Source organism: Prunus persica, chromosome G4 (assembly GCF_000346465.2).
Source record: "Prunus persica cultivar Lovell chromosome G4, Prunus_persica_NCBIv2, whole genome shotgun sequence".
NCBI lineage: Eukaryota > Viridiplantae > Streptophyta > Magnoliopsida > Rosales > Rosaceae > Prunus > Prunus persica.
Window position 1 is genome coordinate 3,937,233 of NC_034012.1, and position 24,576 is coordinate 3,961,808.

At 36.0% G+C, this 24,576-nt stretch overlaps 3 protein-coding genes across 3 annotated transcripts; all 3 read right to left on the reverse strand.

The window, feature by feature from the left end:
* On the reverse strand, window positions 13,122-15,936 carry LOC18778478 (calcyclin-binding protein). Its single transcript, XM_020562636.1, has 6 exons — window positions 15,764-15,936; window positions 14,571-14,666; window positions 14,305-14,421; window positions 13,868-14,107; window positions 13,715-13,780; window positions 13,122-13,535 (listed from the first exon to the last, which is right to left on the reverse strand). The coding sequence occupies exons 1-6, from the start codon at window positions 15,872-15,874 to the stop codon at window positions 13,452-13,454; spliced, it is 714 nt and encodes a 237-aa protein (XP_020418225.1). The 5' UTR covers window positions 15,875-15,936; the 3' UTR covers window positions 13,122-13,451.
* Window positions 16,357-17,579, reverse strand: LOC18779845 (myosin-9). The gene is made up of 4 exons (XM_007212393.2): window positions 17,473-17,579; window positions 17,137-17,324; window positions 16,895-17,057; window positions 16,357-16,726 (listed from the first exon to the last, which is right to left on the reverse strand). The coding sequence occupies exons 1-4, from the start codon at window positions 17,548-17,550 to the stop codon at window positions 16,514-16,516; spliced, it is 642 nt and encodes a 213-aa protein (XP_007212455.1). The 5' UTR covers window positions 17,551-17,579; the 3' UTR covers window positions 16,357-16,513.
* On the reverse strand, window positions 21,982-24,576 carry LOC18779205 (glucan endo-1,3-beta-glucosidase 14). The gene is made up of 3 exons (XM_007211362.2): window positions 23,928-24,576; window positions 22,747-23,816; window positions 21,982-22,362 (listed from the first exon to the last, which is right to left on the reverse strand). The coding sequence occupies exons 1-3, from the start codon at window positions 23,992-23,994 to the stop codon at window positions 22,273-22,275; spliced, it is 1,227 nt and encodes a 408-aa protein (XP_007211424.2). The 5' UTR covers window positions 23,995-24,576; the 3' UTR covers window positions 21,982-22,272.

A 24,576-nucleotide genomic window follows, 5' to 3' on the forward strand; every position in this document is an offset into this window, starting at 1 on the left:
TGTCGGCGACTTCGTATGGAATCCAGTAGAAATGTATTCTAATAATAAACACGACAAGTAAATTACTTTAAAATTAGCTCTTTTCTCTCCTTTAAGTAATTACCAAACTGAATTGTTTTATTTTATTTTTTTGGTTTGAAAAGATGTTTGAAAGGTTAAGCTCAATTCTTTTTCTTTTACTTATATAATATGTTTGACAAGTTAAATTTCTAATAACACTAGTATTCAAAGGTAATAAAAATATAAAGTTAATACCTTGGTCCTTATTTAGAAAACAAAATTAATAAATACATTGCTACGAGATGATTTGAATTTTATGAAATGTTGCCAATAAGAAAAAAAAAAGAATTTTATTAATTATAAAATCAATAGTCATTTTTCTCTTGGGTTGAAAGTAAGATCAGTGTTCTTCTAACTGAAGGCATCCCCAAAGCACATGTTACATCCCTTGGCCGTTTATGCAAAACTCAATAAATTGTAAACGTGAAATTTACAACTTAAAGCCTTCACTTGAGGCGATAGGTATACAACCTATAGTTATTACACTTTGAATTGATATAGAACTATGTATAGGGGGTGGATTCATGGCACTATATTTTTGACACAAATCCTAACTCATGTGGATGGGCGACCATGCCCTCTAAGAAACTGAAGACAGAACAAAGGCCATAAGTAAGCTGTATTTTTTTTCGCTGCTCTGTTTTGGTTTATGTCTCCTGTTGTTCCGGTTTTGTTTCTTTAAATGAAAGAGGTTTGTTAAAATTAAAAAAAATATATTGAAGGGGTTCTTAGATTTAGGTCCAAAATAATTAACTGTCATTGGGTTTAGTCCACACATCTTTTGTTTTAGATGTAGGTCCTTTGACTTTTATTACTCTTTTTATTGTGTCAATTTTACTGTTTGAGGTACATAAGGAAAACATTGAAAATCTAAATTTAATGAATCATTTACTTGTAATTAAAATTCAGAATTTAAATTTGGAATTCTTTTTTTGATAATATTTCCCTAATATATGGGTAAAATACAAATTAATCAATTGAAGTAAAGGCCCACATATTATACTAATCAATTAGGCAAGTACCCACATTAAATTATGTACCTAACATACAGGTAAATAGTGTTCTTATTAGCAACGAAAAAAACTTAGTGATAAATCGTGTTACCTATAAGTCATGAACATAAATTAGAATACTAACTATAAGTTAGGAACATAAATTAGAAGACTACCTATAAGTTAGATACAAAAATAGACAAATAAAATTGTATGTTACCTATAAAAAAATATACATAAAATACTATTATTCATTGTCTAAAATATGAAAAAACAAATATATACCTATGCAATAGGCAATATGACAATATACATACACCATAGGATAATTTATCTACAAGAGTATATATTATACCTCTACCATAGGGTGAACAAAAATAAAAATAAGGGCACATAAATTCTCATCTTACTCATTTTAGACAATAGGAATATAATAGGAACAAATTTTTTTTAATACAAATCAGTTAAATACAAAAGTTTGAATCAACATGTCAAAGATGGAATGTAATTTACGTGGCAAACTAGTCAAGGGACTTGTATCAATAAACAATAATTCGAGGACTAGACCCAATTATTGGTTGGATTTTTGGACTTCTATCAACTTATTTTTCTTTTTACCTTCCCCATTCATTTTATGCCGCATGTATTCCACTTACACATGAATGAATCTATATATTTAATGTAAAATACTAATATTTTGCTTGTAAAGTTACTAATTTGAACATAAAAGTGCATTACATCGTGAGAGCACTATGCGAGAAATGCAACAGAGACAACATAGAAATAAACAGAATCAGTTGAATTTGATTACCTTTTGTTTTGAAAGAAGCAAAAGATTATTCTGCGATACTGATTTCTTGTCATCCATGTCATTCGCAGGGGTAAGAACTGCTAAGTGAAATGAAACAGATCAACTTCAGTGCACTCCACAACACACCTTTCCGTGGCGTCTCCTACTGCACAAGTAAATGTACAAAGAAAATCCAGTGAGAAGCAAATTTTCTCAAAACGAAACAGAGAGAGGAAAGAAGAAGAAAAAATAAGTACATTTATCTTTATCTTATCAGAGCTTTGGCTTCTTCGAGAAGAAGGGGTTCATAATCATAAGCAGAGATATAATCATCCACATCTTTGTAGGTGTCTTTCACTTTGGCCATTACAAAACCATCTTTACTATCCTGCTCCACAAACAATTGAAATTTGCATCGATTTAATATAAAAATAATGTGCATATATGTATGTACATGACAGTTGAAGGAAAGAGGAGAAACTACTGTTGATTTTTTGCGGACGAAAAAGTCCCAACTAAGAACAATCTTGTAGAAGCGGGCAATGGAAGCGTCTTCTTCAAGCTTGTCTTTGTCCACAGCCATTGAGAGACACAGAGTGACTGAAACAGAGTTTTCAAATTCTCAGTGAGAAAGGATACACAAGATTTTTGGCCAAAGGTATTTAACTGATAACAACTGCCTCATCACACTTGTGTCTCTGGCCTTCATCCTCTCTCAGAGATTTGGTACGTACGTTCAACAACTTTTTAAGCCCTATTCAATCAAAGTAATTGAAGAAATAGCTCTAGTCCAATGGACTAAAGTGGTATTTCAGCCCCAAATCTTAAAATGATATTACAAAATTGTATATTTCAAGCGTATAGCCGGGCGGCCATACTCGTCAAATATATTAGAAAATTTTAAACGTATAGCCGGTCGGCTATACTTTCAAAATACATTCGAATATTTTAAAAGTATAAATGTTAATATATTCGAATATTTTAAGAGTATAGCCGCGCGGCTATACTCTTTTAATATATTCAAAACGAACACGAAGCTTGCACTCGCAGAGGACGGAGGTTGCAGTCGAAGTTTCGCTTCTCTATCAACTCAAGCTTCGATTTGTTTTCTTCGGTTTCGGCTGCTTCGTCCTCCGGGTTCGGCAACGAAAAAAGACCCAACCCTCCTAGGAGGCCCGCCCAGCTGCCTTGCGCCCGCCTAGCCGCCTAGCGCCCGCTTAGACGGAGGTTGCAGTCGAAGTTTCGCTTATCTATCAACTCAAGCTTCGATTTGTTTTCTTCGGTTTCGGCTGCTTCGTCCTCCGGGTTCGGCGACGAAAAAAGACCCAACCTGCCTAGGAGGCCAGCCTAGCCGCCTAGCGCCCGCCTAGCCGCCTAGCCGCCCGCCTAGGCCCATTTTTTAGAGTCTAAAGCACAAGATGCGGAGGATAGACTCGAAACGGCTGCCTCTCAAGCTCAAAAGGTCATGCACTGATGTACTCAATCCATCTTTGGTCTATGGCTATTAGTGTGTGATGTTGTTAGTGTGGTGTTCATTTTGCCATTGGCTTCTTTCTCTTTGCTTTCCGATGGCTGACATTGTTACAGAACAATGGATTCAAATTCAGTGCCTTGAGCAGGCTCTTTATATTATAGAAGTAAGTTTTTTCTGCTTGAAACTGGCTTCAGGTTCTTTATTTGCTAAATTCATAAGTTTTGCTGATTCACTAATATTTGCTAGTTTCTTCTTGGTTGGACTGCTTTTCGTTGTTCGGATATTGCATTTCTGTTATAGATTTTGACATTTGATCATGCCCTCTTGTTTGCTGAGAGAAAAAAGAAAAAAGAAGAGATAGAGGTGTGCATATCACTGTGCTGGTTGTAACATTTGCTTTCAATTTAGCATATACTTGAAAGCTGAAGATTTTAAGCTGAAACGGGAAACAAACCTTAAGAGTGAACAAAACAGACTGCAAATGATGGATCTTCTGCAAATGATGTATCTGGGTTTAACAGAAGTATGGAACTCAAGGAATGTAAGATGTTGTGCATGAAGAACTGCTCCTGCACAACTTTTGCAAACTTGGATACCAGGGATGGAGGAAGTGGGTGCCTGCTGTGGTTTAGTGAGCTGATTGATGTAAGAAATTTCACTGAAAATGGGCAAGATATTTATTTTAGAATGACAGCATCAGAACTAGGTATCGAGTCATTTTAATCTCAAAAGTCAGTGTGTTAATGCAAATTTTAAAGAAAACAAGAGAAAAAGGAAACATCTTTGGATATGGAACAGTCAATTGGGAGTTATCCATATCTTCATGATCATGTACAAAAAGTAAAGTCAAAACATATCAAACCCAAAGGTTGTTACTCTATAATTTTGGATTTGGACACAATTATCAAACTCTACTTTCAAAATTCGTCTGTTAAGATCAATGGATGATAGACATTACAGAATTTTTTTTTTCTTTCTTTATCAATATCTAACTTCTCACTCTTTTTGCTTTCAAATATATTTCCTGCCTAGATCATGAAGACTATACAACAATCAGTGCTAAACCTGCTAAACCCAATTTCCGCCCCGGGGGGTTAGACCACTTGGGTTATATTTTATAGTCTCATTGAATGTGAAGAAAGTAAGAATCATAGTAGGCAGTATTGTGTCATCTCCTGGGCTCCTCCTGGGTGTAACTCTGTTTTTTCTAATGTTTGGAAGAAGCAGCACCAGATAGATGGTAAGTTGTTTTCTAGTCTTCTTTGGAAAATAGAGAGCAACTTGGTTATTTGAAAATTTAACTACAATGGCCTATTGCGATATAGATGACATGATGTTAGAATTGAAAAAAAAGAAAAGAAATGTGTGTCAAATTATAGGATAGCACCTCCCAATTGGAGATGCTCTTATTGGTACTTCTATTGAAGAGAATTTTCTCCATTTCACACTGGAGAGAGTGATGTTTATTTGCATTCAATTACGCATCTAAATTTGATATGACAAGCAACGATATTGTCGATAATGCATCAGTAACGTGCTTACATTGATAATTGATATTGTGTCAAAACGAAATCTACTCCAAGCTACAGTGAAAGGGGATCCCTTATGAGAAATTCATCCTATTTATCTGTCCTTGGAACTTTAGTAAATTAGCTACTCAACTTAAACTATATACTGTAGGGTTTCTAATTTCTAATCAAGTTTCCAATGCTGCTAATTGTGAGATTTTTTTAAGGTGAGAGACAGTTACAGAAAACTTTATCAAATTAATACAATTATCTTCTAATCAGAGTCAGACTCTCCATATATAGTGCAGACTAAAAGAAACACACCCCTCACTGGTTCATCAGGTGTACTCAAGGTGAGCAGCCCTGGAATTCTTGTCCTTGTTGACCATAAGAACACTATCAATCTATTGGTAGTCTTTAATGAAAATGTATTGTTCCTGTTAGTTGGAAAGAGTCAATTTCCCCTCTCATTCTCGCTGAGTTTCTAATTTTTTTTGTTTGGCTTGGTTCCTGACATTACATGGTAGTCTTTAACCCACCAATGAATTCTCCAGGTGTGGCTGCATCAAGGATGAAGCCTCCCCTAAAGAAAGAAACATCAATGAAGCTTTTGAGAGCACTTAATTAACTTGATATATGTAAATATGTAAAACAGCAGCCATGACAAAACAGTGCATTCAGAACATCAACATAGGATGCAAAAGTGATCCCACTGGAAGATTTAAGTTGAAAAAAAAAAAAAAAAAAACCACACATATTCTCAAGCAACATATTTCTGATCAACTTCTAATACCAAACAATATATTAACTCTAATTCAAATCACAACATGAGTTGTTGAAATCATGACAGAATAAAGGAACAAACTTTAAGTTACACAAATCACAACATGAGTTGTTGAAATATTTCCAAAATTCATACGAATGACAAAAAAACGCTGGTCTCTTTGCATTGCGGGCTCCAAAATCTAGCAAGGAATTCTTCATGGGGTCTTGGACACGCCCAATCTGCAATCTGCAATCTGCTTTTCATTTACTTTTAATGACCTTGAACTTTCTCCTATCACAAATTATGTTAAACCTTCTATATGATAGAATTTTACCACTCATCTTTAGGGCTGTGGTACTAAATGGACAATGCTGACTTTCGTGATCTGCAGAGATCCGTATCGGTGGTCTTCGTTTGTGTGTCTGTGTGTGAATGCTCAAACGTCCGGTTTCATATGTGACGCATATGAAACCTTAGTTGATTGCATAACATGAATTTATAGTAATATATTTTATTAATATCCTAACATGATTTTGATAAGTCATGGGTTATGAGAAGACTGTCTTTTGCAGCACTGGATTAATTCTTAGTTGTGGAGCACAGAATCACTGCACCATGATGTCAAGAGACTGTTTTCTAACTGACTGAGGGTTATCCGTTTTCCTTTATTGTTTGTCCTTTTTTAACATTGTCAGGCTTGTAAACTGACTTTGCCCTCGCAGGGATATGTGAGTTGCAGAAAGAGAATCGTGATATGTGAGCAATTTATAATTTTTCTTTTTATAAGAATCACAAATTTAAGTTACAAACTTTCATTAAAACAAAGAAAGAGAATCGTGATGCAGAAGACACTGTTGATAATAATAGCGAAGATTATTTGTACCATTCCTTATACTCAGTTCTGATGATTTCACTTCAGTAGCAGGCAAAGTTGCATCTACTAGATGGTCACTGGAACCATATTCCTTTGAATTCTGCTAACCAAGAGGAGCCTTTGGTTCTGACGAAGACATAAGAGCAACCAATTGCACCACTAAGAGTATATCAAAAGGCAAAAACTTTCACTATCTGGCATGTACTCAATCATCCATATATACATGGGGAGAATGGAGATGATGTGGCTCATAGAATCAAAGCACGATAGGTAAAATGGAGGGTTCTGTTAAGCATATATATAGTGTGATCATCATATTTTGCTAGAATTGAAAGCTAAGTTTATAGAACATCTGTTAGAACAGCCATGCTATATGGGACTGAATGTTGGACAGTTAGAAAACAGACATATTCATAGTTCCTGTAGGTACATATTAGCCAAATGTTACAACCAGCACAGTGATATGCACAGAACTATCTCTGTTTCTCTAACGGCATATTAGCCAACAAGAGGGCAAATAAAGAACAGTGATATGCACACCTCTATCTCTTCTTTTTTCTTTTTTCTCTCAGCAAACAAGAGGGCATGATCAAATGCCAAAATCTATAACAGAAATGCAATATCCGAACAATGAAAAGCAGTCCAACCAAGAAGAAACTAGCAAATATTAGTGAATCAGCAAAACTTATGAATTTAGCAAATAAAGAAACTGAAGCCAGTTTCAAGGAGAAAAAACTTACTTGTGTAATATAACGAGCCTGCTCAAGGCACTGAATTTGAATCCATTGTTCTGTAACAATGTCAGCCATCGGAAAGCAAAGAGAAAGAAGCCAATGGCAAAATGAACACCACACTAACAACATCACACACTCATAGCCATAGACCAAAGATGGATTGAGTACATCAGTGCATGACCTTTTGAGCCTGAGAGGCAGCCGTTTCGAGTCTATCCTCGGCATCTTGTGCTTTAGACTCTTAACAATGGGCCTAGACGGGCGGCTAGGCGGCTAGGCGGGTCTCCTAGGCGGGTTGGGTCTTTTTTCGTCGCCGAACTCGGGGGACTAAGCAGCCGAAACCGAAGAAAACAAATCGAAGCTTGAGTTGATAGAGAAGCGAAACTTCGACTGCAACCGCCGTCTAGGCGGGCGCTAGGCGGCTAGGTGGGCCTCCTAGGCAGGTTGGGTCTTTTTTCGTTGCCGAACCCGGAGGACGAAGCAGCCGAAACCGAAGAAAACAAATCGAAGCTTGAGTTGATAGAGAAGCGAAACTTCGACTGCAACCTCCGTCCTCTGCGAGTGCAAGCTTCGTGTTCGTTTTGAATATATTAAAAGAGTATAGCCGCGCGGCTATACTCTTAAAATATTCGAATATATTAACATTTATACTTTTAAAATATTCGAATGTATTTTGAAAGTATAGCCTACCGGCTATACGTTTAAAATTTTCTAATATATTTGGCGAGTATAGCCGCCCGGCTACATGCTTGAAATATACAATTTTGTAATATCATTTTAAGATTTGGGGCTGAAATACCACTTTAGTCCATTGGACTAGAGCTATTTCTTCAATTATTTTATTTGTACAAGCGATATTGGGGAATGAGAATTTAAATTCTTTCCAATACCTCCCATTATAATGATTTCCAGCTATTAGGCCATTGGGCAAGAATAATTAAAAAATAGATTTTATTTATAACAAATAATACGGGTTTGACCCATAAATTCAACAACAAAAAATAGGATGTCAATGAACTCGAGGTCAATCCTTCTTCTAAAGCATTTTCAGCTAATGAAGTCACAGTTCTTTTACATTAAGGGAGGCTCGATAAACGATATTTCATGTTGGTGTGTTAATCTAGTGCTTTTGAAGTCAGTTTGAAAAGTTAAATACAATTAAGAGATTCTCAACCCACGGGTTAGCAAATGCACCCTCTAAAGAAAACCTAGGTTTTATGCCTAACTATTTCCCATGTTTTATATCAACTAGCCTCTCCAAATGCGCTTCCTGGCCTGCGTGAGGCTTTTTAAAAAAAATTTAAATTTATTTTAGAATTATAAAAGATAATGGACAGTTGTGTTCCATAAAAATAGAATCTTTTATCTGATTTTTCTTTTAATTTTTTTTCAATGTGAAAAAGAGTGAATTTACCATATTATCCTCATTTAATTAATAATTTTAATTCTTAATATTTGCATTAACCAAAGGTATTTTCTAGTATTTTGAATGTTTTACCATTCTCTACCTTTTGCTTTATATATATAGATTATGGTACTTTATCATTTATATGTCCTTTTATTTTTGCACTATTTATGTATAAATTTATAATTTATAATACAAAATAATTATAAATAAATAAAAGCCTAGTCAATTACTCCTCTAGGCGCTAGGCACGTCCCTGCCACGCAGCTATTTTTAGAACATTGGTCAATTGACACAATCTTCAATTAGTTACAACTTACAACGTCGTCAAGTGTACAGAAACGACATGTCGACGACTTTCGTATGTAATCCAATAGAAATGTATTCTAATAATAAACACGACAAGTAAATTACTTTAAAATTAGTTCTTTTCTCTCCTTTAAGTAATTACCAAACTGAATTGTTTTATTTTTTTTTTTTTTGGTTTGAAAATATGTTTGAAAGGTTAAGCTCAATTCTTTTTCTTTTACTTATATAATATGTTTGATAAGTTAAATTTCTAATAACACTAGTATTCAAAGGTAATAAAAATATAAAGTTAATACCTTGGTCCTTATTTAGAAAACAAAATTAATAAACACATTGCTACAAGATGATTTGAATTTTATGAAATCTTGCCAATAAGAAAAAAAAAAGAATTTTATTAATTATAAAATCAATAGTCTTTTTTCTCTTGGGTTGAAAGTAAGATCAGTGTTCTTCTAACTGAAGGCATCCCCAAAGCACACGTTGCATCCCTTGGCGGTTTATGCAAAACTCAATAAATTGTAAACGTGAAATTTACAGCTTAAAGTCTTCACTTGAGGCAAGCACATATTAATGAATTGAAGTAAAGGCCCACATATTATACTAATCAATTAGGCAAGCACCCACATTAAATTATGTACCTAACATACATGTAAATAATGTTCTTATTAGCAACAAAAAAAACTTAATGATAAATCGTGTTACCTATAAGTTATGAACATAAATTAGAATACTACCTATAAGTTAGGAACATAAATTAGAAAACTACCTATAAGTCAGATACAAAAATAGACAAATAAAATTATATGTTACCTATAAAAAAATGTACATAAAATACTATTATTCATTGTCTAAAATATGAAAAAATAAATATATACCTATGCAATAGGCAATATGACAATATACCTACACCATAGGATAATTTATCTACAAGAGTATATACTATTAACTCTACCATAGGGTGAACAAAAATAAAAATAAGGGCATATAAATTCTCATCTTACTCATTTTAGACAATAGAGATATAATATGAACAAAAAAATTTAAATACAAAAGTTTGAATTAACATGTCAAAGATGGAATATAATCTATGTGACAAACTAGTCAAGAAACTTGTATCAATAAACAATAATTCGAGGACTAGACCTAATTATTGATTGGATTTTTGGACCTCTATCAACTTTTCTAAAAAAAACATAAAAAGAAGACACACGTAAGAGGAATGACATAATTTATATATTATGTAGGGTTACTTACTGTTTTGATGGCACTTCTTATTGCAGTATGAAAAGGAAACTCTTAGTCCAACAATCTATGCTTTTGCGTTGGTAGAAAGTCGTCAACCAAGTGGTTTTCGGATTAGAAAGTATCTGTCTGGAGAAGTTACAAATTCGAATCCATATGCAGCTAAATCACGTTTAAGGCTGTTAAACATGAATTCTTTGGTAACTTCTAGTAGTGAACGAGACAGGTTCTTTTACACTTATAAGCATCACTTTTTTTTCAGTATTGAGGTTAACTTTGTCATGCATGCTCTTACATCATAAGCTCGTAAGTACATATCCAGAGCTTAAATCAAGTGATCAGTTGGCGATTATATCCCCATACAGAGGGCAAGTAGAACGCCTGAAACAACGTTTCAGAAGTACATACGGTGTGGAGTTTGAGAAATTAGTGGAGAGTACTACTCTTGATGGTTGCCAGGTAGGGTGGCTAATTCTTCTCATGGTTTTCGGGTGGGTTCTTTTGGTTAATATACTATATTGACATTTATTTTCTGCTTATAATTGGCTAATTCCGAGATCAATTTGGCTAATTCTTCTCATGGTTTTCGGGTGATCAATTTGTTTGGTGGAATGTAATCATGTAATATGCATCTACTTGTCCAGATGTAGTTGAATATCTCATTTGGGTTGTTGAGATGCAGGATATCTCATCCAATCCAATGATAAATATTGCAGGCCTTCCAAAGGACTTCGATTCATTTTTCAGTGATGAGAATATGAAATCGTTTGCAGTCAAGGAAGAATCCTCGTCAACGGAGGCAGTTCGCAATGATGATGTGGACAACCATGCACCTTCCGACAATCTTTGGGATGTTGACCAAGCACAGGAAGATGACAATGACTTTGGAGTAGGCGACATGGACATGGATGATGCAAGCTGCAGTGATAATTGAGTCTTGAAATTTCCAGGTTACTGATTTGATTTCGAAGCTGCTTGTGTAAGTTACTGGGTTTTTACTTCAACCAGCTATTAAGATTAGAGGTGCAAATTGGATAAGGAATTCTTATTCATGACTGATTTCGATCCGCAAACTTTGGCGCAATTGAAACAAATCTCGACATTTGAAATTCCAAAATCTGAAAAAAAATCTGGGTAGGAACTGAAATGTACGTTAAGATTCCAGTTGGGTCATTTTTTGAAAGTATGAACAAAAAACTTTCATGCAACTCATAGAAAAGAGAGAATAAATAAACAAAAACTCGTTTTAAAAAATTTAGAAAGAAATAGAGTATAGCCGGGCGGCTATACTATTTTTTTTATAAAAAAAAACCGCTTAGCTGCCCGCGTGTCCAAATAAGTATATTCGAGCGCTATATTTTTTTGACAAACATTAATACAACAGAGTATAGCCGGGCGGCTATACTATTTTTAAAAATATTTAAAAAGGAGTATAGCCGGGCGGCTACACTATTTATTAAAAAAAAAAAAGTGTAGGCGACCGGCTATACTGTTTAAGAAATGGTGATAAAACCAAGTATAGCCAGGCGGCTATAAAATTTTTATTAAAAAAATTAAAAATGAGTATCGCCGCGCGGCTATACTGTTTTTAAAAAAAAATAAAAACCGAGTATAGCCGCGCGGCTATACTTTTTATTTATTAAAAAAAGGACGCTCTAGCTATGAGGTGCCACGTGTTAAAAAAAAGCCGCCGGCGTGCGGCTATACTAATTTTTTTAAACATAAAAAGAGAACCCCCAGCGATTCGGGGCCACAAGTCTTTTTTTAAAAAAAAATTATAAAGGGTATAGCCGTCTGGCTGTACTTTTTAAAAAAAAAAGAAAAAAAAAGAAGACCGTCTAACGATTAGGCGCCACATGTCAAAAATAAGACCGTAGTATAGCCGCGCGGCTATACTATTTAATTTTTTAAGAAAAAGAAGAAGAAAGGTGAATTTGAAACGTTGATATCATAAAACCCAACAAGTCTTTCACATCACAAGCAAAGTAAAATAAATGTGAGAAAACAGAGTAGCAAGGAAAAAATATAAAGTAGGGAGTGCATCTAATAGTAATACGTACCATCGTGAATATTAAAAACTAAAATTATTAATGCCAGCATCTTTCTTTGTCATTGCTTGGGACTCGAGGAAGAGCAGGCCAGGGGTATTGATTATGCTCAAGACAAGAAAAATTCTATATAAAGCAAAGCAAGAAACAAAAAAATACCCCTTGGCTTGGCAGTTTCCTTTTTTTTGCATGGAATGATCTCCGCATGCAGCTTTTGTTAATTTTTTTCACATGCAGCTGCCAATGCCCTGATCGTTCATGCTGCCTGCCTGCCTGCCTGCCTGCCTGCCTGCCTGCGCCATCCCGTCAGTCAAGCGCCATCTATGCTATGTGTCCGTTTCTTTGCAGATTTACTTTTCAGAATTTTGTGTTTTTGTCTTGTTAAAGGATGGTATTTATCTAAGTGACCTGGTTAATGTAATATTGGTACTAGTTTTCCTGCTGGACTAGCAAGTTTAAAATAAAATTACAGCTAGCTTTTCAATTAAAACCAATTCATTTCCTAATGACACTTGCATGCTTATTTTCTTCTGGCTAATCATAGAAATAAACTTAATTTGTTTGATTAAATAATTTAGGTTATTTTAATTTTAATTTGTCTTAGCCAAAATGGCCAACAAAGCGTCGAGCTACAACACTTTTCTTCGTAAGGACGTCAAAACCAAAGGAAGGATTGTTTTAGCTAACTAGAAAGCCATAAGAAGTCTCGAGAGCAGAAGATGGCATTGATTGAATATGCATGTGAGGGGTATATATGGTATCCTCAGGTCAGATTTAAACTCGAGAGCAGATGATACTAGAGAGATAATAACACTTGTCATGTCCATTTCGAAACCAAACTTCCCTGTAAACAAAAAGAAAAATTTCCCCAATCTGCCATTTCTTCAACTCACAGCAGAGTTGAAATTGTTTCACAATATTGAATAACATTTCATGCTACTCGTTATGGAAACCTTTCCTGTTTGTGACATGTTATATAATATCAGTTCAACTACAAATATGATAGTTCCAATACCAAATCCACATCAAATGATCATCGATTAGAGGCTACTACGCGAAACGGAAAGCGTTCCAGCCTACCATCTAAGACTTTAGAAAAAGCTATGTTCAATAGACTTCCATGACATTACAAAGAACCGTCCAGCAACAAAAGGACTAACTACCATAAAGCCTGCCAGAAGCAAAAGAACTACTCAAAAAAATAATGTTCTATAGCCCCAGATTGATTGAACACCTCTACGATGAGGAATCAGGGGTTTCTCCCGAATTTCGCTTCAGTCCATGCTTTGGCAACTGTTCTTTTCATCTCTGGATCCCCTTCTTCGTACATATTCTGCAAGTTGCATTTCATACAGTAATTAACCAAACAGATATATAGAGTACATGTACGTTTATTCAATGTGATTGCATTCACATTTTCATGCATGACAGTACTGATGTTTGTTTTCAAATGTGGATTTGCATGCATATACATGTGTACATGCTATCAACCTCAAAGCTTGATAACCTTACCTTCATTATGCCCATGAATCCTGCCAAAGGATCTGGTTCTTCATCCCAATTTGGCATTGGCATCGGCTGCAAGATCAAACAATAAAACAATTAGTTCCATTTCTGCCTTTGCCAAAGCATAAAATGGGCGGTCCAAAGAAAATGATGAAGTACCCTTTCCTCCTTGAACTTCAAATCCAACCAGTAATCCCTTGAAGCCTTAACCAAAGTGATGACAACCTTTTCAGGCTTGGTTATCACCCTACACCTCCCTGGGACAATCTCCTTGTACAGTTCAGGTATAGCAAATTTGTAATTCTTTCCTTCAACATCATGGAGTTTGATGTGAAAGGACGAAGGCGAGAAGCCAGCCTCTATGTTCTCCGGATCAACTCCCTTCAGATATATATATATCTGCAGGAGGAAGGAAAGAAGAACACCAAAAACCATAAAATTAGCAATTGGAAGACACATGACCATTGCTTATAAGCAGAACAATAGCATAACTCATTTTGTTGCTTTGATGTTGCCTCATTGCAGAACACGTAAATGAGACAAGCAACCTAGACGTGCTTATCCTACGTAAAATCACATGGTAAAAACATCGTCACCTTGACATCAATATTATTTTGTTCCCAGCCGAATGACCCAAGCATCTCATAATGCCGAGCAGGGGTGCAAGTTGTAGCTAAAATTGGAATAGGCAAAGTAGCAGCCTCATTTGATAACTGTAATAATCAAACAACATTAGCTTTTATAAGCGTATAAGCAAAGATAGAAAAGTTACGTGGTGGGTTAAAACGAATTTAGTAAGTGCTACATGATAGAATAATATCTCATCCTAGATGGTAAATACACATGGTAAATACATCCTCACCTTGACGTTATCATTATCTTGGTCCCAGCTGAATGGCACAGGCTTGTCATGTAGCAGAGCAGGGGTGGAAACTGCAGTAGCATCCCCTTGTGGCATCTGCAATGATCAAACAACATTAGCTGCTATAAGCCTATTATAAGCAAAGAAAGAAAAGTTAATGTATAGGCTTGACGTGGAACAATAATATCTCATTCTCTCTGAAAAACAATTTAGTGGAGGACTAGTAGAGTTTAATTAATGCCAAATCAAACTTCAACAACACAGGTCAAAGAATCCACAGACGTATTTGACATCATTGATCAGACAACAACTAAAGACACCACAATCATCTACAACCGTGTGATGGCACTAATTTGCATGCATGCCTGGAAAGAAATCACTTTGATCCACAACCAAACCCAAAACCAGGTTCAGGTTATTCATAACTCTACCCATCCCTGGTTATTATGATCAGTAGTTATAAGTTTTGGCCTCTTCTGCTAACAAGAGGAAGTCACAACAACACAACAAAAATTACAAAAGCACTCTGTTTTTCACCACCCAGAAAAGCATTTCTAAATTGTACCCATAGCATATTGAACTCCCAAAAACTCACTTCATACGAGATAAAAATGAAAGACCCATTTTCTTCCATATCTGTAAACCCTTCTTTGTTGTAGATATAACTACTTCGCATACCCGGAAAGAATTCACCTTCATTTACCAGGAAAGTGGACAGGGTTGGGGACTTTTTTCTTATCAAGAATCATATAATACCAAGAAAAAGAGAAATCACCTTCTTTGAAATTCCAAGAAGCGAGTTTATGCAACTAAGAACGATAACAGCCTCAAATAGGATGTTTTATTTTTGACCCAGAATCGAAGAATCCGTATCATATTGAACTCAAGAACTCAAGACCCATTTTCTTCAAAACTGTAACCACCCCATTTTCATACACTCGTCAGCTAACAGGAAGTAGCAAAAAATTGCAAAAGTACTCAAGAACAATTTGTAAACCCATATCATATTGAACTCAAGAACTCAATACCCATTTCTTCCATAACTGTAAACCCCATTTTCATACAATAAACTGGGTACATTATCAAGCAATCATACATATTTTCCGCAAAAACTTTGCGACCCATGCTTAAGATATATAAGGAGAACAAAATAGTGGCTTGTAAATGAAACAGTACAGATATAGAAATGGGACCTTTTCCAAAGTGCGAATCGCAGAGGAAATGAAGTTGATGATATGGGGTCGTGTAGCAATGCTCTTAAGGTGGCGGAGCTCCACCAAATCTAGCGCCACTTCGTCTGCCATTTTCGTCTTTCTTTCACTCTACGCTTGGTTTCTTTTCCTTCACACTATCTTTGCTAATTGTAATTGCTCTCAAAAGAAACAGAGCGCCTTTGATGGTTTAGATGGGTATTTATATTTGGTTTAAGACAAGAAGCCGCATAAATTGCCATAAGCTTAGCGAGGGAAATGAGAAGGGTATATTGGGAATTTACTGTTCCAATAAGATTCTTTTTTTTTTGGTCGATGTTCCAATAAGGTTCTAGATTCGACGTTTCGGTTGCAAATAGTGGGCTCGATACACGTGAAAGTTTGCTAGGGCTTATTATTTGGGCTTGGTTCTCGGCCTGTTATTCTCAGATCTCATAGCCCTAAAGCCTGTTCTCATTTTATGTCAATGGAGAAAGTGGGAGTTGAATTTGAGACCTCTTTCAGTACTGAGAGAACAAAAACGCTACTCGGGTACAAGCTAGTTGCTACCCGAAATCCTATAAAAGCATCTTTTTTGTAAAGTCATAATATGATTTGCGTTGCAAATTATCAGAATTTGTGTGTCAATGTATGTCTCTACAATTATTATGTACAATGATGCACTTGCAAGAGTGGCAATACTAGCATTGTCTTATGAGAATCAGATATATGCTAATGTGCACACTATGGTGTTCAGGATTTGTAACTTGTGTCTTGTTTGTGTTTGGTTAGAATGGTTTGAAGCTGCTTTTGCAATTGGGCTCTAATTTGGTAATTAGAAGCCAACTTTCCATCAAGCTCCTCTTTCATAGCTAAAAGCTCGGACTTTCTCATTTCAGCCGCAGCTATCTCAGAATCACTTGTGCATCTGTCACTGCCTTGGAATTTGACAAAGCTCGATTGAATCTGAGATAAAGACCCAAAAAAAAAACCCATGTTAAAGTTGTAAGAATCTTCATCAATCAAACATCTAAATTGCATCCTCAAAAGCCCTTGAATTTTGAAATTCCAAAATCTTGCTTTGCATATCATTAAAGTTGTGATCTGTAGGGTTTGATTGGGTTCTTTTTTTACCTCATTGATGCCCTTCTTCAAATTTTGAACTTGCATTTGGCATTCAAAAGCAAACCTCTCCACATTTTGCTTGAACTCCTTCATTTCAGAGCCCTTCAGTTCATAAAACCTGTTCTTCTCCTTCTCCAAGTCCTCAAGCTCCTCCACCTCACTCTTCAAAACCCTAACATTCCATTCCCAATTCCAATACGAGATTAAGTTCTAATTTTAACCTAATTAATCAATTGAGATGAAACTAATACCTCAATTGATGTGAATCGGTTTGATTTTTCTCGTCGAGGCGATCGATCTCGGACCTCAGCGCCCAAATCTTGAAGCTTTGCGATGCGATCTTTTGGTCGAGCGCCAAGCACCTCTGCTCCGTGGCCCTCATGCTTGCGATCCTCAAAACCAACGCCTGAGACTTGTTCTCCTGCACTTCTTTCTCTGCCTGCAAACGAAGCCAGAACTAATCAGATTTTTGCTCCAATTTGGCCTCAGAGAAAGCGTAGGAAATTTGACGAAATAAGCAATTTTAAATTTCTGATTCTTAGAGAAATTGAACAGAATTGAAGGAGATTAGGGTTTGTGCTTGGTACCTGGAGGAGAGAGAGGCGTTGGTTACGAGTATGCTCCATGTGCTCAAGTCGTTCCCGAAACGCAGCAGAGAGCGCCATTGCAATCTGCAGAGGAGATGGCTCAGAAATTGTGGTTTCTGAACGGTCAACGAAATTTTGAATTTTGAAATATATATAGAGGAGGTTAGAAGAATACGTGCTCTAATGCGATTGGTTACAAAGAGTGGGCTTCCAATTTATTTTATTTCGCATTAATTAAGAAAATTAGAAATTGTGCTATCGCAAACATGAATGGGCTAGTAGTACAATATAGATAAAAACAGAAATGCTTCTCTTGTAGTATGATTTCTCTTTCGTTTACTAATACTTTGTTAATTTATGGTTTTATTAACACATTATTAATTCATGACTTTTTTTGCGTTTACTAATATATTAAAGATAAAAAAAATTATGTAGGTTTCATATTAAATTCGTAACGTAATATTCTCATTAGATGGAGTTAAGTACAATTTCCCTATTCTTATATTTTCTGATTCATGACTTGCCAAATTTTAATAAGTAAACACACTCTTAAATTTTGATATTAGTGGAAGCGCATTAGATTGTTTTAATTTTGATGTTAGACTGCTCCGTTATTATAATGACCCTTCGTGGCTAGTTTGTATTAACCCTTTGTGAGTAGTGGCTTTTTTAGCTGAATTATGAATGTAAGATCCCACATCGACCAACGGAGAGAGGGTGATGTGCCTTATATATGCACACCCGCATCCATCTAGCACGAGGCATTTTGGGAGCTCACTGGCTTCGGAGTCGTAGGAACTCCGAAGTTAAGCGAGTTGGGGGCCAGAGCAATCCCAGGATGGGTGACCCACTGGGAAGTTGCTCGTGAGCTCCCAGAAACAAAACCGTGAGGGCCAGAGAGGAGGGGCCCAAAGCGGACAATATCGTGCTACGGCGGAGCCGATCCCGGGGTGTGACAATTTGGTATCAGAGCCACTCTGCCGTGTGGTGCGAGTGTGCCGACGAGGACGTCGGACCCTTAAGGGGGGTGGATTGTAAGATCCCACATCGACCAACGGAGAGAGGGTGATGTGCCTTATATGTGCACACCCGCATCCATCTAGCACGAGGCATTTTGGGAGCTCACTGGCTTCGGAGTCGTAGGAACTCTGAAGTTAAGCGAGTTGGGGGCCAGAGCAATCCCAGGATGGGTGACCCACTGGGAAGTTGCTCGTGAGCTCCTAGAAACAAAACCGTGAGGGCCAGAGAGGAGGGGCCCAAAGCGGACAATATCGTGCTACGGCGGAGCCGATCCCGGGATGTGACAATGAATACAATCCTATAATTTCTAAATTTAACAAAAAAAAATCTTAAATTAATGAGACTTTAGTATTTTAAATTATATATAGTATGACTCGCTCGCCGTGATTATCGTACTTATTAATTTAGCTTCTTGTTTTGAGTTGCTTTTGTCTAGGGTTTATGTGGATTTTCCAAATAGTTTTAAAATTTTATAATCTTTATAATAAGTACATGGTGCAAGGAGGAAGGTAGCTAGTTTCTATGACTAATATCAGTATAGGGAGTGTGTTCCCCTCAATTTGGTGCGAACTTATACTATTTACCAACCGACCTTAATTAGTATGTTAATGACGAGATAAACACTGAGGAGAAATAGCAATTTGAATCTAATTACCCCCCAAAAAAATCTACTTTGAATTTAAAACTGTTTTTTTTTTTTTTTGGGTTAAGAGAATTTAAAACTGTTTAGTCTTTAAATTTCTGCTCACTTTCTCCAAATGCTGACAAGGTTTTTATAAATATTCATACAGTTGACACAGAAAGAGCCTATCTCACATGAAGAGCTATTGCAGATGGTGAGAGGTTAGTGACTTAGTGAGAAAGAAACATATAATTATTAAAGAATAATAACAATATTGACTTGCATTGCTAGATAAATAAATATAATATAATATTAATTACCATTTTGAGAAATATATCCAAAGTTCCCAGATCTACAATGGAAATATTTTTGCTAACTATTTTAACCTAAGGTGTATACTCACCATCATTCTTAATACACGACACGTGTCCATATGCCTAATTATGGTTAACTTTTTACTTTGATTTCTGTAACCATAGTTATGCTTATGGACACGTGTCAAGTGTTGAGAAGGATAATAAGCATACACTTTAAGTTAAAGTGGTGAGCTAAAATACCGATCTACAAGGAAATATGAGCAGAATTTATACTTTTTATTTTTATTTTTTAATTTTCCATATTGTTTACTATTAATGTACATCTGACTAAGCAACTGCCGAAAACTGAAAACTTCCCATGTGGAAGAGGACGGTGCCTTTATAAAAGCATCTTCCACAATTATGTACCAATTAAAGACAACATTAAACAAGTAATTAAGGCCTAATCCATCATGCATGATCCCTAAACATGGCATATGAGGCTAAACAACCTATCATTGTGCCCTTATTAAAATCACAACTATCGACAAATAAACTACCACAATCGAACAATTGCCTTTGACCCTTGGAAACAAAAGCAGGGGTTACTTTGCATATATAAATATGAAAGCCATTTTATCGGCACTAGCTAGCATTTCATAAGGAGTAAAAGGGATGCAGATTCACATTATATATGTCATTTGAGTAGGACATTTCTAGTTTCTTTCCTTTTTCTTTTTGAGTAATTACTTTGTGATATATAATGTGTTTTTTTTACAGAACGATATTTTAACTACTCAAACGTATGAGGAGGGGATCGGAACTTTAATGCAAAAGAGCGAACACACTGTCTTAACTAACTAGCCCAACTTGCATATGCGATATATATATCATGTGTTTGGGGGATTGAATCCACCAAATATATGGAATTTTCCAACTTCAATCAATCATTTTTGGAATATTACAATCATGAATAATAATTCATGATCATCATGCTAATGTGACAAACAAATTATTAATTAAACTAATGTGAGCATATAAAATACACAAAAGGGAGTACCATATATTCTGTGTCAGATCATTAGGGTCGAAAGAACCATTTTCTAAGAATTATGGTGGTCCAAAGCAGCATGCATCTCTTTTAGCTAATAATCTCTGACATCAAATCTCATTTAAATGTCCAAATAATTTTTAAAAAGCCACCAAAAATGTGCCCTTTCCAAACCATGCAACGCAATATTGTGGTGAATCAAGTAAAAAGCCTTAAGCAGTGATATTAACATATATTTAATATGTTTTTTTTTTCTTCATATTATATATATATAGAGCTAGCTTTGTGATTGGATTTATATGCTGCCCTCACAAAGCTAAAAGGTAAAGAGAATTAAGAAGAAGAAGACAATTAAAAAGATAGCATGAAATGACACAAATAAATGTTGACAGATAAGCATATGCCTGTCTGATACATTGGACAGAAAACATAAGCACATAATATATCACACATATCAAAATCCTATGAAAACTTGAAAATTGAGGTACATCAAATCATGCCACCTGGCTTAGATTATGGAATATGACACTTACATATATATTCTTCTGGCTTAAATATAGGTTATTTTAATTTTAATCTAACTTGTCTTAGCAAAAAGCCCAAGAAAACGCCGACCTACACCAGTTTTCCGCAGAAGTAGAGTTGTTGTTAATTAATTTCAGTAAAAAGGGTCAAAGAAAACTACTCTTTTTTTTTTTTCTTCTTTTTCACAGAGAGAATCTAATTTCTTGATGGGTCTCTTAATAAAATTTATATTCGCAAACGTGATTTAGTGGAAAGAGATCTTGATTTGCAGACTATAGTTGTCTTCGGAAAGAGCCCCCATAATATCTTGGTAGTGTGTGTGAGAAGAAACTTTCATTCTTTTTGTAGTTTAGATTCTCGCTTGTATTTAAAAATAATAATAATAATAATAAAAATTACTTTATTTTTGCCCTTTTTTGTTTAAAATTCTAAAGAAGATTGATGAGAAATCTTAGTGGGGGATGTGGGAATTTGTTGGAGAGCATGTGCAGCATGTTGGATGATGTCAATAGGAAGACCATCCTCATCATGTTGAGCTAAGGCTGAGCTTACATTGTCTGCCTCTCAGCTCTTATAACAGACAAAGAAAAGCTAGAAGAAGAAAAAAAGCTCCTTTGCATAAAGCCATTGGCAATGACCAATGCTGACGGTTTTTATAGGCTAGGGAGGAGAATAAAGTTTGGCCGCCCATTGTCTGCTTCTTCAAGATAATAAAAAGAACCAAACAAGGCCTTTCTCTTTTTTACACTTTAGGATTTCATTATCTCATTTTTATACATGAACTTTATGCAGCATATTTAATCTGAGAGAGAGAGAGAGAGAGAGAGAGAGAGAGAGAGAGAGAGAGAGAGAGAGAGAGAGCCACAGAGATGAATTTAAAGTAAATTTGAGAAATATTATATATGCAGGGAACTGTTATGGATTCCACGTTCCAAAGGAAACAGCTTTTCCTTGCAACCAATAGAAACAACCATATGAATTCTCTCACTATTTAGTTTTTTTTTTTTTTTTTTTTTCCTCTAAGCAACAACATAGTAAAATGTATAATCAAATGACATTGAAATTAAATTGTTTTAACTACATGATCTTGACGGAGGACTTGTCACAGTAAGAAAACACTAATTAAGTAAGCTGCTTCTGCATGATCAATTTCTGGTGTGTAATTCATTCTTCGAAATGTCGATTTGAAGGTCATTGTCTAATGAAGTAATCTTGTTTCTGAAGAATAGAGAGCTCATTATCTTTGTACCCATCAAAATTAAATATTTACAATAACTCCCATTTGCTTAAAATGGTCTTCTCATATAAACTTGAAAGCTCAGCACACATACAAGCATCCAGTACACCCAGCTTTGATTATATTCCATGGTTGCTGCCTGTTTCGCAAAAAAAATTCCAGTTAATTAGGAATAAAACAAAAGAATTAGGTCACAGTTAATCCAAATTTAGCACTCAATACTTATGAAATTGGTTTTTTTTACGCATGCAGTACTCGAGGAACAAAAAATCTGTAATCTATGTTGCACGGACACTCCAATATTTTAGGTATGCAGTGTCCCCGTGTTGTGTCATGTCATGTATCATGTGGTTGGGCCCGTGCAACATAGACTGTAATTTAATTATGTAGAAATAGCTCTTGTTGCATTGATATGTGTATTAAGTATATACAAATCTTTATTACACTTTTGCCTTTCTGGCACATTTACACATGTTAAAGGAAAAAGAAATTTGAGGAAGCGAGAAAGAACCTATGATTTTACCTTTGTAGCAGAAGAAGTAAAATCAGAGACTGATGAGGATGTTGTGGATGGAGTTGTGGCTGAATTAGTTGACACGGAAGACAACCCAACATTATAAGCCATGGTGCCATCAGGGTGAAACAGGCCATAGTTCCTTTCGGAACTCGGCCCCGGCTTCATGTTCTCATTGAACAGAGCAAACACATAGACTTCCAGCCTCAGTTTAGGCCTCAAAGGCGTGCCTTCATTTTGCAGCTGCCTCCTCAACAGATTTCTATTGTAAATTGCAGCATTCTGCAAAGTTGCACCGATTTCATTTTCGTCCCCGTTGGATGGCCAGCCAGTCTCGGAGACCTTAACCTCAATGCCATTGAATCCCAGCCTAGCCATGGCATAAATGACTGCATCAACTTGAGCATACAACATGTTGTCATACTGTAGTTTGGTAAAAGGATCAACCATTCCTTGATTGGGGTTGAAAAGCACATAGTCCAAAGAGACTCTATTTGGGTCACCTTTGTATGCAAAATATGGATAGGCATTGATCCAGAAAGGTGCCTTTGTGGTCTGAAGGAACTGTAACAATTGTGACATGACCCCCGAGACCTCAGTTTTGAAGCTACCTGCCGAAGGCGGATAAGATTCTTGAAGCACAGCCAAAGAACAAGGGGTTGAGAGTTTGATGTATTGGTCAAGGCCTAGCTGAGCTAGAGCCCCTTGAATGCTGACCATGGCTGGAACCAGATTGGATAGCAGAACTGTTGTGTCATCATCTGTGAAGACCTCATTGCCCACAGCAATGCTGGTGATTTTTGTGGCTGGAACATAAGGCTTGATGTGGGAGGTAACCCATTGGAAGGCTGCTTGGGGGTTGCTTAATTGGCCTAGCATTGCATTCTCAATGGTCACCATTAGCTCAACACCAGAATTTGCAAATGCTGTGAGCACCTGAGGATTCGTGTCGTAAATTCGTGCTTTCGTGATCCTAAGAGAGCTCAAGAGGTCCAGGACTTTCTCTGGTGGCAGCAAATTGTTGCCAAGTTGGCCATAATTGATACCAAGTGATGAAACTCCTTGCAGGAAACCAAAATCTGTAAAGAAAAGTTAAAAACATACAGCAACAAAAACAGAGAAAGTGCATTAGAATTTGAAGGGAAAATTAACAAAAACATGACAAAAATGAAGAAAAACAAAGAGTGTACCTGAGAAACAGAGTGAACATAGAAGAAAAATCCTGAATGTGGAGATTCTGCTAAAAAAACTTGCCATGGAGAGAGAGAGATGTGAGAGAGATGTAATAGGGAGTTTGAAAAATTGGGAAGAAACTTGATAGGGAGATATAGAGTTGTGTTTTGTGTAGGGAGAAGGAGAAGGAGAAGCTGAGAATTCCTTTCTTTTCTTGGCTATAATTTTTGGGGGGTTTGAGGCTTATAGCTTGCCTTGGCAATGTTGTCTTTGGTTTGGCTCTTACCTCTCAACTGGTTTTAAATGACTTGGGTTTGGGTGGATTGTATTTTCTTCGTCTCGATGGTTCCTTTTAGACTGGCCTGCTTGTCTCTTTCCAACCCACGCCAACTCCCCCTTTATATGACCAAAAATACCCTCGCCACTTTCTTCCGATAAAGGCAAAGAGCAATCCCACTAAGTTGGTTAAACTTAAATATGTAAGACGACAGCAACTTGGCAATCCCAGAGAATATGAGAAACTAGTTTTGGACAAGCCTCAAAAACCAGGAACTAGAATTGAAATTTGTCTGAATGATGAGAGAACTTTCTAATTCAACTAGAAAAATTAACTCCTAATTTACAAAGAAAATCAAACACGAACTGAATGGAAAAAAAAAAACCTAA

Excerpts from the sequence above, each read along its gene's own strand:
- LOC18778478 (XM_020562636.1), bottom strand. The coding sequence starts at position 15,874 with ATGGCAGACGAAGTGGCGCTAGATTTGGTGGAGCTCCGCCACCTTAAG. Across the intron at positions 14,108-14,304 it reads AAAATAATATTGATGTCAAG|ATATATATATATCTGAAGGG; the intron begins GTGACGATGTTT and ends TTCCTCCTGCAG. Across the intron at positions 13,781-13,867 it reads TGAAGTTCAAGGAGGAAAGG|CCGATGCCAATGCCAAATTG; the intron begins GTACTTCATCAT and ends TTGATCTTGCAG.
- LOC18779845 (XM_007212393.2), bottom strand. The coding sequence starts at position 17,550 with ATGGCGCTCTCTGCTGCGTTTCGGGAACGACTTGAGCACATGGAGCAT. Across the intron at positions 17,058-17,136 it reads ACCGATTCACATCAATTGAG|GGTTTTGAAGAGTGAGGTGG; the intron begins GTATTAGTTTCA and ends ATGGAATGTTAG. Across the intron at positions 16,727-16,894 it reads TGAAGAAGGGCATCAATGAG|ATTCAATCGAGCTTTGTCAA; the intron begins GTAAAAAAAGAA and ends TCTTTATCTCAG.
- LOC18779205 (XM_007211362.2), bottom strand. The coding sequence starts at position 23,994 with ATGGCAAGTTTTTTTAGCAGAATCTCCACATTCAGGATTTTTCTTCTA. Across the intron at positions 23,817-23,927 it reads ATGTTCACTCTGTTTCTCAG|ATTTTGGTTTCCTGCAAGGA; the intron begins GTACACTCTTTG and ends TTTTCTTTACAG. Across the intron at positions 22,363-22,746 it reads TTACTTCTTCTGCTACAAAG|GCAGCAACCATGGAATATAA; the intron begins GTAAAATCATAG and ends TTTGCGAAACAG.